The sequence below is a fragment of the Balaenoptera borealis genome (genome assembly GCF_965194805.1).
Source record: "Balaenoptera borealis genome assembly, chromosome: 1".
NCBI lineage: Eukaryota > Metazoa > Chordata > Mammalia > Artiodactyla > Balaenopteridae > Balaenoptera > Balaenoptera borealis.
In genome coordinates this window covers 15,739,792-15,752,648 of record NC_138860.1, presented here as the reverse complement: position 1 = coordinate 15,752,648, position 12,857 = coordinate 15,739,792, and the positions used below count along the sequence as shown (strand labels likewise).

The following is a 12,857-nucleotide window of genomic DNA, read 5'->3' as shown; positions in this document are numbered from 1 at the left end:
CGGGACCGGTGTATTTTCTTTCCGTTCACAGTGAAATTTTTATAAGAATGTGGTGTATTTTTCTATAGCTTGGGGAAGATTCCTTTACCCCAATGTAGTCATTTATTCATTTTTTACAGCACAGTTCAATCATTTGCTCCTGTGTGAAGAAGTCACTGACTTTCCAAAGCACAGTCTCAGCAGCTGTGGGGATGCATCCGTGTACACGGGTGTCTGGTGCTGACTTGAATCCAGAGCCGTTGCAGCGCACACTCAGTTGTATTGTGATTTGTTGACATGTCTTGTCTCCTCTGTAAAACTGTAGATTCCTTAAGAGGCAGGGACTTCCTCTTTCTTTCCCAGCCCTGCACATGTACAAAATGGTAGGCTTATTGATAAGCGTTGAGGATTCAGCTATAAATGAGACAGAACTCTGCCCTCAAGAACTCATCCTAAGTCACTATGAAAAATTCTTCTGCCTTTACATTTCTCTTTGTCATTGAAGAATTATAGAATGTAGTGGTTAGAAAGGAAACTGGAATCCTTCTTTATACGTGATCTAAAACTCTCATATGGCAATTTGACAATTTCCCTTCTGTTTCTGAAGAAATATAAAAATCTGTAGACAGTCATTCAAAGAAGGGGCATCTATAGATTCAGCTGCTATAATTGAATCACTCCTGAGTGTTTTCTGCAACGTGGGTCCAATTCTTAGGGCACCCATTTCGTAAATAATAGTAAGTGTTATGATAGGATAAACATTAAATAGCTCTTTTAGTGCCACCTATCTGTATTTTCATGTTTTATATTATTTTTATTCTTATTTATATCAAGATGTACTTTTATTTCCTTTAAAACTTCTTACAGTTTTGTTTTGTTTTGTTTTTCTCTTTTCACACTTAACTCCCCAGAAACCTTTGTATTTTTCTATTTTCTCCTTGGTAAGCTCTCCTGGTTTTGCCATGGATTTCCATTTTTGTCAAAGGTATTTTTGTAAGGTTTTGAAAAATTAACTAGATTTTCTTCTACTTTTTTTTCTTTTTAATTTGATTTGTGGAATGGTTTTCCTAGTGTTCTTCATTTTGCTTCCTAATGGGCCATCTAGCTCACCTGACCTCCTGGACAGTACTATGTGACAGCATCATAATTGATGTTCAGAAAAATGACCTTGAGATACCAAAAAATATCACATAATTTAAAATGTATTATTTTACTTATATACTACTTTTGGGTGGAGGACTTCTATTCTGCATAAGCAATAATCCTTGCCTCCAGGATCTTACCATCTCATGGATAATATGCACGTGAAAAGGTATAAAAGAATCTGGCACGTCTGTATATGATGAGAGTACCCGAAAAGATATGAGAACCAAGAAATCATTTTCTGCTAGGGTGGTTTGAGAAGTTTTCATGAAAGATTTGAATGGAATTTGAGTTGAACGTTGAGCCTTGGAAGTAATTTTAAGAAGAAAAGAGGGGCAAAGATAGATCATCCTCAGAGGGACGTCTGAAGGACACAGCAAAAACTGAATAAATCAAATTGGTGCATCAGGAAGTTCATATAAGGTAATCATTGTAATGTTGCTGGAAAAGTGGATGAGAGTCACATGGGGCAGGGATTTTGTGGGCTAGGTGAATATTTTATGTTTATTCCAGAGGCCATAGGAATCTATTGATTTTTTTAAAAGTTGATTTAACGACATGATCAAAGCCGTCATAGGAAGAGGAATATGATCGTGGTATGCAGTGTGGATTAGAGGGGGACAGGACGGAGGCAAAATGCCCAGTTAGGCGATAACTACCATAGTTCAGGTGTGAGCTCACACAGGCCTCATTTAGGGGCCTGTCAGAAGGGCCTTGTTGCGAAGGATGAGGATATAATGTTCAAAGAAGAAGAGGAACTGGTTTGAAAAGGAAGGTGATTATTTTGTGTGTGTGTGATGCTGGGTCATCCCAGTAGAAGTTTCCAGCACTGGGTTAAAAGGGATGGGGCAGGGGAACTTGTGCTCATGCCTTGATACTAGAAAGTGAACAAATGATGACTTCGTATTGACTTTTGAGGAACAAAAAAAGGGAAGTAATGCTGTTCGGAAAACATTTTTTTTTTTCTCTTTCTAACTAGTTATTGTTCCACTCTTCCTGAGAAAGCAGAGGCTTGGGTTTCTTTTTACATAAGTATAAGGAGAGCCATGTAGAGTGGAGGGATCTGGTAGTAGAATACTAATTAACCCCTAGAAAATGACTAGCAACACTCTCTTGATGCAAAATAAATTTTCAGTGAAAATCGCAGTGAAAAATCATTCATCTAAAGTTCAGATTCTAAATCCTTTTATTCTCAGCCGTGACCCAGCCAGTTTGGTTCCTTTGACTTATCCTTGGTTTTCTGTGAGTGTAATAATACAGTAACACAATAATATCTCTGAGGAAGGTGATGGTGTGTGCTTCTGTTGATGCAATTAATATTACCCTTAATATTTCACCTATTATGTTAAAAAGTAGTTGCTTTTATTATTATAAATGCCCTGAATTAGAATGCCAATTTAGTCAATTTTGATAGGATTATCTTAAGTTATAATGCACAGGCTTTTTTTTTTTTTTTGAAGCCATGCATACTTAACCAGTTCTCCGTAGTTATGAGTGGTTAGGTATTACTTCCTGTTGAATTAGCAGTTGCTGAGTAGTTGAGTCTTTGTACAATCCTGCAGTCCACTAATGTGATATTTAATGAGGAGACATCAGTCTGGAGAAAGGTAGTCAATATAAATCAGTGTTTACAAAGTGTGATTAACTCTGAAATATTTCATCAATGCTGTGGTCCCAGGCAGACTCTATGCTAATTACTAGAATCTGTGCATGTTTCAGGGGACTTGGATGGACCCTGGGTATTGCAAACATGGAGCAGCAAAATTGCAATTATGCTCGGACCGTCTCTGATGACAATTTATGCATTTGGTGTGATGACCTCCCCCTTCCCAAGAGGGCAATAAACAGAATGCATTTTCATTAAGATACTAATGCACTTAATCACAAGGGGAAAGGGTTAGGAAGTAACGAAAGACCTTCAAGCACTATGTGACAGAGCTGATAGGGGAGAGAGGCTTTATTTTAAAGGCAGCTTCTCTACAAAGCTGTAGGCAGCCCCAGAGCACTTCCCACACATAGTCTTTGGCACTAATTGAAAAATTGCAAGTTAAAGTTTGGATCTTCTGGCGACATCCTTATCACTTCAAATGTGTTGTTACTAACGTAAATGATGTAGACTGTAATATTAAAAATATAATTTCATAGCAGTTTATTTTTATTTATAACACTTCCATGCAGCTTGAGTGTTTGGAATTCATTATGCAAGTAATTGAATAAACATGATGATGATGATGGTGATGATGGTGGTCATGATGGTTGTAATGAAGATGGTGATGATGATGGTTGTGATGAAGATAGTGATGATGGTAGTGATGATGGTGGTGATGATGATGATGATGGTAATGATGGTGGTGATGGTGGTGATGGTGATGATGGTGGTGATGATGGTGATCATCATCATCGGTAAACATTTTCCACGAGTAAAATTGTATTGTAAGGCTCTGGTAAGTGAAGAAACGAGAACCATGTAACTTCAGTCCCTGCCCTCAAGGAGCTTACTGCGCAGTCCCAAATTAGCCTGCTGACCATTTTTCACATTGAGATTTGTACTGTTCAGTGTCAGAGAGACAAAAAGTCTGATGCATCAGGGCATTAGTAACCAAAAGAAATCCAGGATGGATGGTACTGTAATACGGTTTTGATGTTGGTGTTTTTATGGAAATAATCCGCTGGGAAATTTCTTTCGGACCCTCAAATTCTGGAAGACCGCTACTTTGTATGAGTGGATGAAGCATAATTTTAAAGGCTGATTTTAAGCTTAATCTTTCGAAGAGCTTCACCATATATCTTCTCATTGTTTGATGCACCTTCAGTGGTTATAGCGAGCATCTGGCTTCATGATATTTGTGACATCCTCGTGACTCCCGTTGACTTTTTTTTGAGGGAGGACGGCAGGAGTAGCAGAGTTGGTGTGGCCTTGGGGATGCTAGGATTGCCTGGGTCTTGCAAATCTAACAGCTTCTTTTCTTAAACTCTGTGTTTTAGGTAATATAGAATATAGCTGCCCTGCCACGAATGAATGTGAAATCACAAAGCGCAGACGTAAATCCTGCCAGGCTTGCCGCTTCATGAAGTGTTTAAAAGTGGGCATGCTCAAAGAAGGTAAGGCTGTGTGCTAGTGCTCCTGTACTTTAGGCTGGGGGTGTGGGATGTACAGGGAATTACAAAAATATTAGAGAAACCAGGCAACTCTTGGGTCACAGTAAGTATCCTGAATCTGATAGCAGAATACTCCTCCTTTATACCCGGACTTGCTGATCTCTCGTGGCTAACTGCTTGACATCAACAGGAAGGGACAAGGCAGGACACATCTGATGTGTAGCTAAACCCACCAGGTATGCTTGGCAGTTCGGGTTCTTTTCATCTTTACAATTTGCAGAAGGCAAAGGATGAAGGGTAGCCAAGAGGCTACTGTCATTGTCTTTTTGCTTTCTTTACACTACTAGGTCTACAGAGAGATCACCCCATCTTTACTGAGGTATAACTGACAAATAAAAATTGAGTATTTTTAAGGTAGATGACCTGTATTTCATTAATATATATTGTGAAATAATTGCCACAATCAAGGTAATTAACACAGCCATCACTTCATATGGGTACCATTTTCTTTCTTTTTTTAAAATTCATCTTAGGTTTAAAGCACTCTTTATTCTTTTCTAGTCTTATCTTTGGGACTTATCTTCTATTATAAAGAGTTTGTAACAATGGTATTAAAATTGTTGCTTTCAGTTGGGGATAACAACGACAGACACAAAATAATAACAATGAGCATGCGTTCCGTGCTAAACGAGTTGCCTAAGTTCACACAGCAGATGAGGGTAGAGCCAGCAACTGAACCCAAATAGATTCTAGAATTCACTCAAGTCCCCCACCCAAATCAAAGTTCCTGAAATCTTTGTATATTTCAGTATGTCTAGTGAAACTAACATTTTAGCTTGGAGATGGAGAAAAATTGTTCTTTTCTGTGGGAGGCCTAGGTTTAGTTTTTGGTTTGTTTTTAATATATTTCTGTATATGTATGTGCTTGGTAGATGTACATTTTATATACTGCATTTAGGTTTTACTGTTTCCTTCTCTTCAGAAAATTTGCCAGAGTTTAAAATAAATATGATAATTTTATACAGTAACAAAATGGAAATATGGTCATTGAAGTTTGAAAGAATATGAGGTAAATTAAATATTTAAATGTACTGTTTCTGTTGAGTGATAGACTGTACCTTGTTCCTGGGGTCGGCCTTATGAGTTTGTATAATTTGTTGTTACTGGAGATCACCTATTTTTTTATAGGCTATATATATATATATATATATTTTTTTTTTTTTTAGTAAATTTATTTATTTATTTATTTTTGGCTGCGTTGGGTCTTCATTGCTGTGCGTGGGTTTTCTCTAGTCGCGGCGAGCCGGGGCCACTCCTCGCCGCGGTGCACGGGCCTCTCATTGTGGTGGCTTCTCTTGTTGTGGAGCACAGGCCCTAGGCGCATGGGCTTCAGTAGTTGTGGCTTGCGGGCTGTAGCACACAGGCTCAGTAGTTGTGGCACACGGGCTTAGTTGCTCCGCGGCATGTGGGATCTTCCCGGACCAGGGCTCGAACCCGTGTTCCCTGAACTGGCAGGCGGATTCCTAACCACTGCACCACCAGGGAAGTCCCGAGATCACCTCTTTTTTAACTTCTGAATCCAAGTAGATCCAAGTATTTATTCCTCATGAGTGAACCAGAGCTTCAATTAGGTATGGCATCACCAGATCTCATAATTTTTCCTGGCTTGTTCTTATTCCAAGATTTTAACTGTGAACAATGTCATAGGAAGATGAATGAATCAGATTATATTTGGGTACGTGGAATTCATGCTATTTTTCTCTTGTCCACTAAGAATTAACTCCTCCACTGACTAGGAACTAAGAAGATTCTCCCAAAGCCTCCTCAACTTGAAAAATAATTGTAAACAAGCGTGTAACTTTATCATTAAAGCCTTATGGGAAGAGGACCAAGATATTTTGCCAAGTAAAAAAATAAAATAGAAAACAGATTGCCTGCAGCAACATGGATGGACCTAGAGATTATCATACTAAGTGAAGTAAGTCAGAAAGAGAAAGACAAAAAACATATGATATATCACTTATGTGTGGAATCTAATAAAATGACACAAATGAACTTATTTACAAAACAGAAACAGACTCACAGACACAGAAAACTAACCTGCGGTTACCAAAGGGGAAATTGAGGGGGGAGGGATAAATTAGGAGTTTGAGATTAACAGATACACACTACTATATATAAAATAGATAAACAACAAGGACCTACTCTATAGCACAGGGAACTATATTCAATATCTTGTAATAGCCTATAATAGAAAAGAATCTGAAAAAGATATATATATGTGTGTGTATATATATATATATATATATATATACAACTGAATCACTTTGCTGTACACCTGAAACTAACACAACATTGTAAATCAACTTTAATTCAATAATTAAAAAAAGAAAACAAATTGCCTAGTAGGATGATTCAATTTACATATAAATATATTTTATATAAAATGTGCTTATATTACATTTATATTAAATAAAAAATTTATACAAATTTGTACTGTAATAATTTATATTAATACACACACATTATGATGGTATATGCATGGAGAAAGAGAAGGAAGGATAAAGATTGGTACCAGTGTTAACACTAGTGAAAAAAAGGGTAGGGAGTACTTTTCTTGTTTACTCTATAGCTTTTGGCACTGTTCGGATTTTTCCACAGTGAACATGTTTTGCATTTATAATCCATTTCCTAAATATTTATTAAGTTCCTCTCACGTGCCAAGCACTATTCTAGGCTCCAGTGATGCCACAGTGAAAACGACAGACGTGGTTCCTCTTGCTAGAAGAAAGCTTATGTGGAAGACACTAAAAGGATAACAATTTTAACAAAGGAAAACATATGAATAATAATCCAATGATAACTGCCCAACCCATATGACAAAGAGTTTTCCTCTGAGTTAGGACAGTGGTGATAGCTGACTTTCTTGTGGTGGAAACATTACCTTAGTAATTGCCTTAAACCCCATAGCAGAGTAGCAAACAAAACATATTTCAGAGTGTAACAAGTGATTGACAATCATATTTTTGGTCTTAATTATCTTTATATTGCCACTTAGTTGAGCTGTAGAGACTCAAACCAAACTTAACACTCATTCGAAAAGGCTTAATTTAGAGTTTGGACTTGAGGAATCGTTATTTTCCAAAAGCAAATCAATGTTTTAAAAATGTTATAAAAGTAATGTATCAATTAACACTTTGAATGGGTATGTCCTAGATTTGGATTTTATTGTCAAAAACTAAAATACATGGAGATATGCCTCCATGTCCAGGGAAATAGGATTTTTTTGATCAGTTTGATTTTGCTGCTACAGTGTACTCACCAATTTGCCCTTCCAGGTTTAAGGAGGAAGTAGAAAACATATTTTCTCCTAAATAATTTTCCCCATTGTGTTTTCAAGCAGGAACAATCTTGAAGGGTGGTTAGAGTGACTGAAAAGGTGTGAACTGCGTTTAATTAAACATTGTTGGTGAAAGTAAATAGGACGGATGCTTATCTATAATTCACACCTCTTCAGTTGCTGTTATCAAGCCTTCAGAGGGACTGTTTTCAAGGGAATTGCTGCTGTTGCTGATATACTCAAAGAATAATTTATTTTCCTTTACTTCCTCGTGCCCACTTTGGTGGAAAAATATCTCTAAGCCCCTTCCCCCAAATAGAAAGGAGATGATAGTTATGAGTAACTATGGAATACTCTTTTTCTTGTGTCCCTAAAAAAATACAGTGAAATATTGCATTACACCCTGCATATAAATGCACAGTTACGTTTGGCCATCTCCTTGGCTCAAGGCTTACCTTCTCAGCCTGGAGAGAATGATACTGTCTTAAATGTATCTTTATGGATGGAGAGGGGTTTCAGTCCCATGCAGTATGTCAGAGATCATGATGTTGTAAATCTATTCCAATGTAAACCTGTTCAATTCGATTACTGGTCCGTAATAATATTTGTCTCTACAACCCCCGTGTCGGCCACAGCAGTCCATACAGGCTGATGGCACAGCAGGTCGGGAAATTGACAGACCAAATCTATTTAAACAGAAAACAACATGAGTTCTAGAATCTGAAATGAAATCAGATTTCAACAGCTTTGATGGGAATCTTCTTTCCTTTCACAGGTATTTTTATTCACCTAGCCATGTGCATCTTAGATAAAATGCTGCTTGAGGGAAATGAAGATGTTTTCATTAAAAAGGGCGTTTGTAGAAAGATGAGACTTTTACTCTTTTAAAAATAATGTCTTGGTTTTACTGACTGGCATTTCTACTAATGATGTGAGGTACAAAATGGAAGTGGTGGCTTAGCGGGTAAACAACTCCAGTTACATCACAGTGTGTGTTATTAAATTCCTATCAGATGTGGCTTCTCATTAGTCAGCACCAGAATCATATCCAGGTGAACGATGTTTGGTTTTAATATTAGAATTTTTGAATCAAAAAATTGTTACCAGTGGAAGCAAAGAAACAGTTGTGTGGGGAAAACAACAAAATGCAACAACATAAAACTGTGAGAAGTACAGTTAAAAAAAATGGTACTTTGTTCAAATCCAAGTGGTTGCACCATTCCGCATCCTGAAAAATCCCCTTCGCTTTTTCTGGGCTCTACTTTCTGCCAAGCCTCACGAATGATGGGCCAGCATTATTTTTTCGGCATTATACCATACTGTATGTCAGAGAAAACCCATCTATTACAAGATATCTGGTCTCAACATTCCCTTTTCATTTTTTTCAGGTATTGTTTATTTGAAGGAAAAAACAAGAACTAATCAACGTGCACCTATAAATCTGGTCAAGATTTATTTTTATTTTGATCTTTCTCCTTAGTTATTTAAAGGCTATTGTAGGACATACCAGTTCGGTTTTCTCTCTGTCAGTGGCAAACAGACATTTTATGAAAGCAATAATGATTTTATTTATGTATAGAATTCACGGATCAAAAGATTGAAGAAAGGCTTTTTGCTTTTTATTGGCGTGATGGGTTTCACCTTGGCAACTCAAGTATTTTTCTTTGACTCTTGCACATGAGAGCAAGAGATGCACATTTGTGTGCAATATTATATTCCCCAGCCAGGCCAGCCTGCATGCCATAGTACAGATGAATCCAGGCAGCCTGGAGGACTGGTTTAGTTATTTCATGCCAAGAAATTGTGCTTTTCACTTTGCCTTTAAAAAGATGGTTACTTAACCTTTCTAATCATCACTTTCATCATTTGCAAAATGGTAGTGGCAGTAATAGTATTTGCAAATAAAATGTTGCTGTGAATAGCCAATAAGATACTGTAGGTTAGGTGCTCAGCATACACCATGTGACCCAGAGCAAGGACCAGATCAAGGTTAGCTATTGTTGCTGGAGATGGTAGGGGTCAAGCTTTAAGGTCAGGTGGACCTAGATTCAAGCTCTGGCTCTGTCTCCTCCTGGACCTGGGGCAAGGTATATGACCTCTAGGACTCACTTGCTTCAACCTATTTATTTATAAATATGGAACTTAATCCTTTGTCTACCAACGAAAATGGACAAATCACACACCTTTTCAAACGTGCAAGAAGAAATATAAGAATTCTACTAACCTCATAGGTACGTTAAATTTTACTGAGGTAACTTTGATATCAGACCATCGTGGAAAAAAAATCAGAGGAGAGAAATAAGTTTTAGCACACCTCCATAAATATTAAGTGAGCTTCTCCCATGTGTCTGGCAACACATTGTGCTTTGGCTTTTAATTCTGATTTTTCCACAACCTTGCATTGTGATTTTAAGCAAGTCCATTCAACTCTGCCTTCATTTCCGTATGTGCCGGGGAGCAGTTAGACTACTTTCTTTCTCATCTCTTCTATTCTAAAATTCTGTAAGTTTTGTTAAAAATGATATAATGTCTTTAGAAACATAGTACCAATATATGACACAAAGATACTTATAATTATTACTGCTGCTGATAACAATATCCATAAGTTTGAAAATACAGTAAGAACTAATGATTCGATAGACATGGCGAGTGAATTGTGCTACTTTGTAAATTTTGTCTTAACTGAATAATTCTTTGGATGCTTTCCATCTTTCTAGAAAAGCAGGAGGTATGTTATTTTTGTCAAAGTTAATAGAAGTGAGTTGAAGGAGCAGTAGAACAATTAATAGGTATTTAAATACTTAGGACTTGAAGTCTTGATCATGTATTTTTGTAGTGTTTGAAAAACTTTTCCTCTTTATTTCCTCACAGCCCCTACCATCTCTTGTTAATAAATTGAAGTGCAGTCAGTAGAGTTTTATTTCTGTGGGCATCTAAAGGCTCATCACAGGTTGCCGTGTTGCTACTGGTCAGATATATTTGCAGTTTTGTTGTTAGGTTTTTAAAATAAAAACATTGCCATAAGTGGGAAAGGAGAAGAGCGAGTTTATATAATTTTAAGTGCCTTCTGAATACTTCCTTTGGGGGAAAATGAGTCATTAAAACAAACAAAACACATAACTATGTTATGTGTTTTGTCGATAACCATATTTACCTTTCATATGTGATTTGACATCTTTAAAGTAAGTTTCTATTACAGAGGTGCTCAATATTTTCCTGCACTTTTTAAAAGTCTAAAAAATAGAAGGGTGAAGATTCTAGGCTGGCAATTTACAAGATATGGTATAATCGTGAGTCTTCCTGTTCAGGGTAAAGTCAAAGCAGTGGTTGGGAATCAGCATTTGAAATAAGTTATTCAATGTGGAAAGGCACAGGATATTACGGTTTTATTATCACCTTAATATTCACTGAGAGGAAAATAGTGGGACCCTGGGTGTCAGATTCTCATTAATCAGATGAAGAACTCCAGGTTCAGAGAGTTTTAGTAACTTACCCAAGGTCCCATTGCATATCAGTGGGAGTGAGATGAAAGTCAGGTATGTCATATTCTCAGGCCCCTCCTGTAGCTCTATCAAGCCATGTTGCAGGCTTGGCCCATAAAGGGGTCTTTCCTGCTCCAGCTGCAGGTCGATTGCCCACCATCTCAGTATAGCAGGCCAGTAGTGACCCGAAATATTCATTTAAGGGTGGAGAAAATGGGAAACAGTGCTGGCACTCCCAGGAAGCAGCAGAACTTGTGGGTTTAACAAGGGGTTTGTGCCTAAGATACATGCATAAATGGCGTTCATAAGGAAGGGGCTTTTCCTTAGGATTCTGAATGGGGAAACCAGACTTTTCACCTGGAGTTTAATGAGGCCACTGAAGATACAGATAATGGTGGGGATCGGCCCGGGAAAGGTCTTTACAGGATAACTGAGCAGCTAGAATATTGCGCATAGAGTGAGTTGGAGAAGGCATTGTGTATCAGGAGCTGTGGAGGTGAGAATGGCAAGGTTAAAGATACTGCATAGAGGGACTTGCCTGGTGGCACAGTGGTTAAGAATCTGCCTGCCAATGCAGGGGGACACGGGTTTGAGCCCTGGTCCGGGAAGGTCCCACATGCCACGGAACAGCTAAGCCTGTGCACCACAACTACTGAGACTGTGCTCTAGAGCCTGCGAGCCACAACTACTGAGCCCATGTGCCACAACTACTGAAGCCCAGGTGCCTAGAGCCTGTGCTCCACAACAAGAGAAGCCCCTGCTCACCGCAACTAGAGAAAGCCCACACGCAGCAACGAAGACCCAACACAGCCTAAAATAAAATTAATTAATTAATTAATTAATTTTAAAAAAAGATACTGCTTAGAACAATGCATTCAGGTCCGTTCATTTTGGTCAAGCTGAGTTAGTGTCTGTTTCTAGATAGGTCCCTGGGAAAGAAATTAACCTGAAAAAGTATGAAGATCTAGAATGATCTTTCATTTTCATTTCTTGGTTCTCTAGTACCTTAAAAGGCTCATGCCATCTATGCCCTGCTTAAATCTTTTGGCTTGCCAAATCATTTAAAATCCATCAAGCGTTGCCAGTCTGTGTAGAATGGAAGGCCCTCATCTTTTGCTCTGTCTCATCGATTAATAAGACCTACCTCATATTTAGGGAATCTTTGAGTGGAAACAATGATAGGAGTATAGAGGATCCCTCCACAGTAGAGGATTCTTTGTCCAGAGACCCTATTTATTCTGAGCTATCTTATCATAATCCATAGTGTATACTTCCTATTTCTACTTTTTAGTTTGGAGAAGGCATTGTGTGTGTGTGTGTGTGTGTGTGTGTGTACACATATATACATACATATGAGACAGAGCACAGATTATGCATTTATTCATTTAGCTGCCATTACATCTCTCCAATCAGTTGTCTTGAGCCCCCAGGTTATAAAGAAAAATTATCCCAGAACTGTTTTGCTGCAACTCCAGCTTGTGTTTTGATTTATATATGGCAGTGGGAACTCTGAGAGTCTTCTGGGTTTACCCTATCAGCAGAAGCAGCAAAGAGCAACTTATCTAATTACCCTTCTGTTTCATATCTTCCATTTTAATAAAATGTTCATTTAAAGGCTGTAGCATTTTTTCCAGGTAGATTCTCTTTAAAAAATACAAAAACTACTCAGACCATTTATTAACAGATTTGTTTTTGCTTACTGAAAGAACCTGCTTAGTGCAATTTATCCTAGCAAAATATCTTTTGTAAAACCCTCTGAAGAAGACATTGCCAAGGTGAATTTTTTTTTTCCCCAAGTCTAATATCATTATGCT

General features: G+C 37.8%; 1 protein-coding gene and 1 long non-coding RNA gene across 13 annotated transcripts in view; both read left to right on the top strand.

The window, feature by feature from the left end:
• ESRRG (estrogen related receptor gamma) overlaps window positions 1-12,857 on the top strand; it is a 636,910-nt gene that overhangs the window by 482,542 nt on the left and 141,511 nt on the right. For 11 of the 12 annotated variants that reach the window (XM_082394904.1, XM_082394907.1, XM_082394897.1 and 8 more), the window contains one exon: window positions 4,108-4,224. The exons of the other annotated variant lie outside the window; for it this stretch is intronic. In XM_082394904.1, the coding sequence (XP_082251030.1) occupies window positions 4,108-4,224 (117 nt within the window). The remainder of the gene's footprint in view (window positions 1-4,107; window positions 4,225-12,857) is intronic. 12 annotated transcript variants of the gene reach the window in all.
• Window positions 4,231-11,883, top strand: LOC309630559. The gene is made up of 2 exons (XR_014245753.1): window positions 4,231-10,308; window positions 10,535-11,883. It is a non-coding gene; the product is annotated as an uncharacterized lncRNA (long non-coding RNA).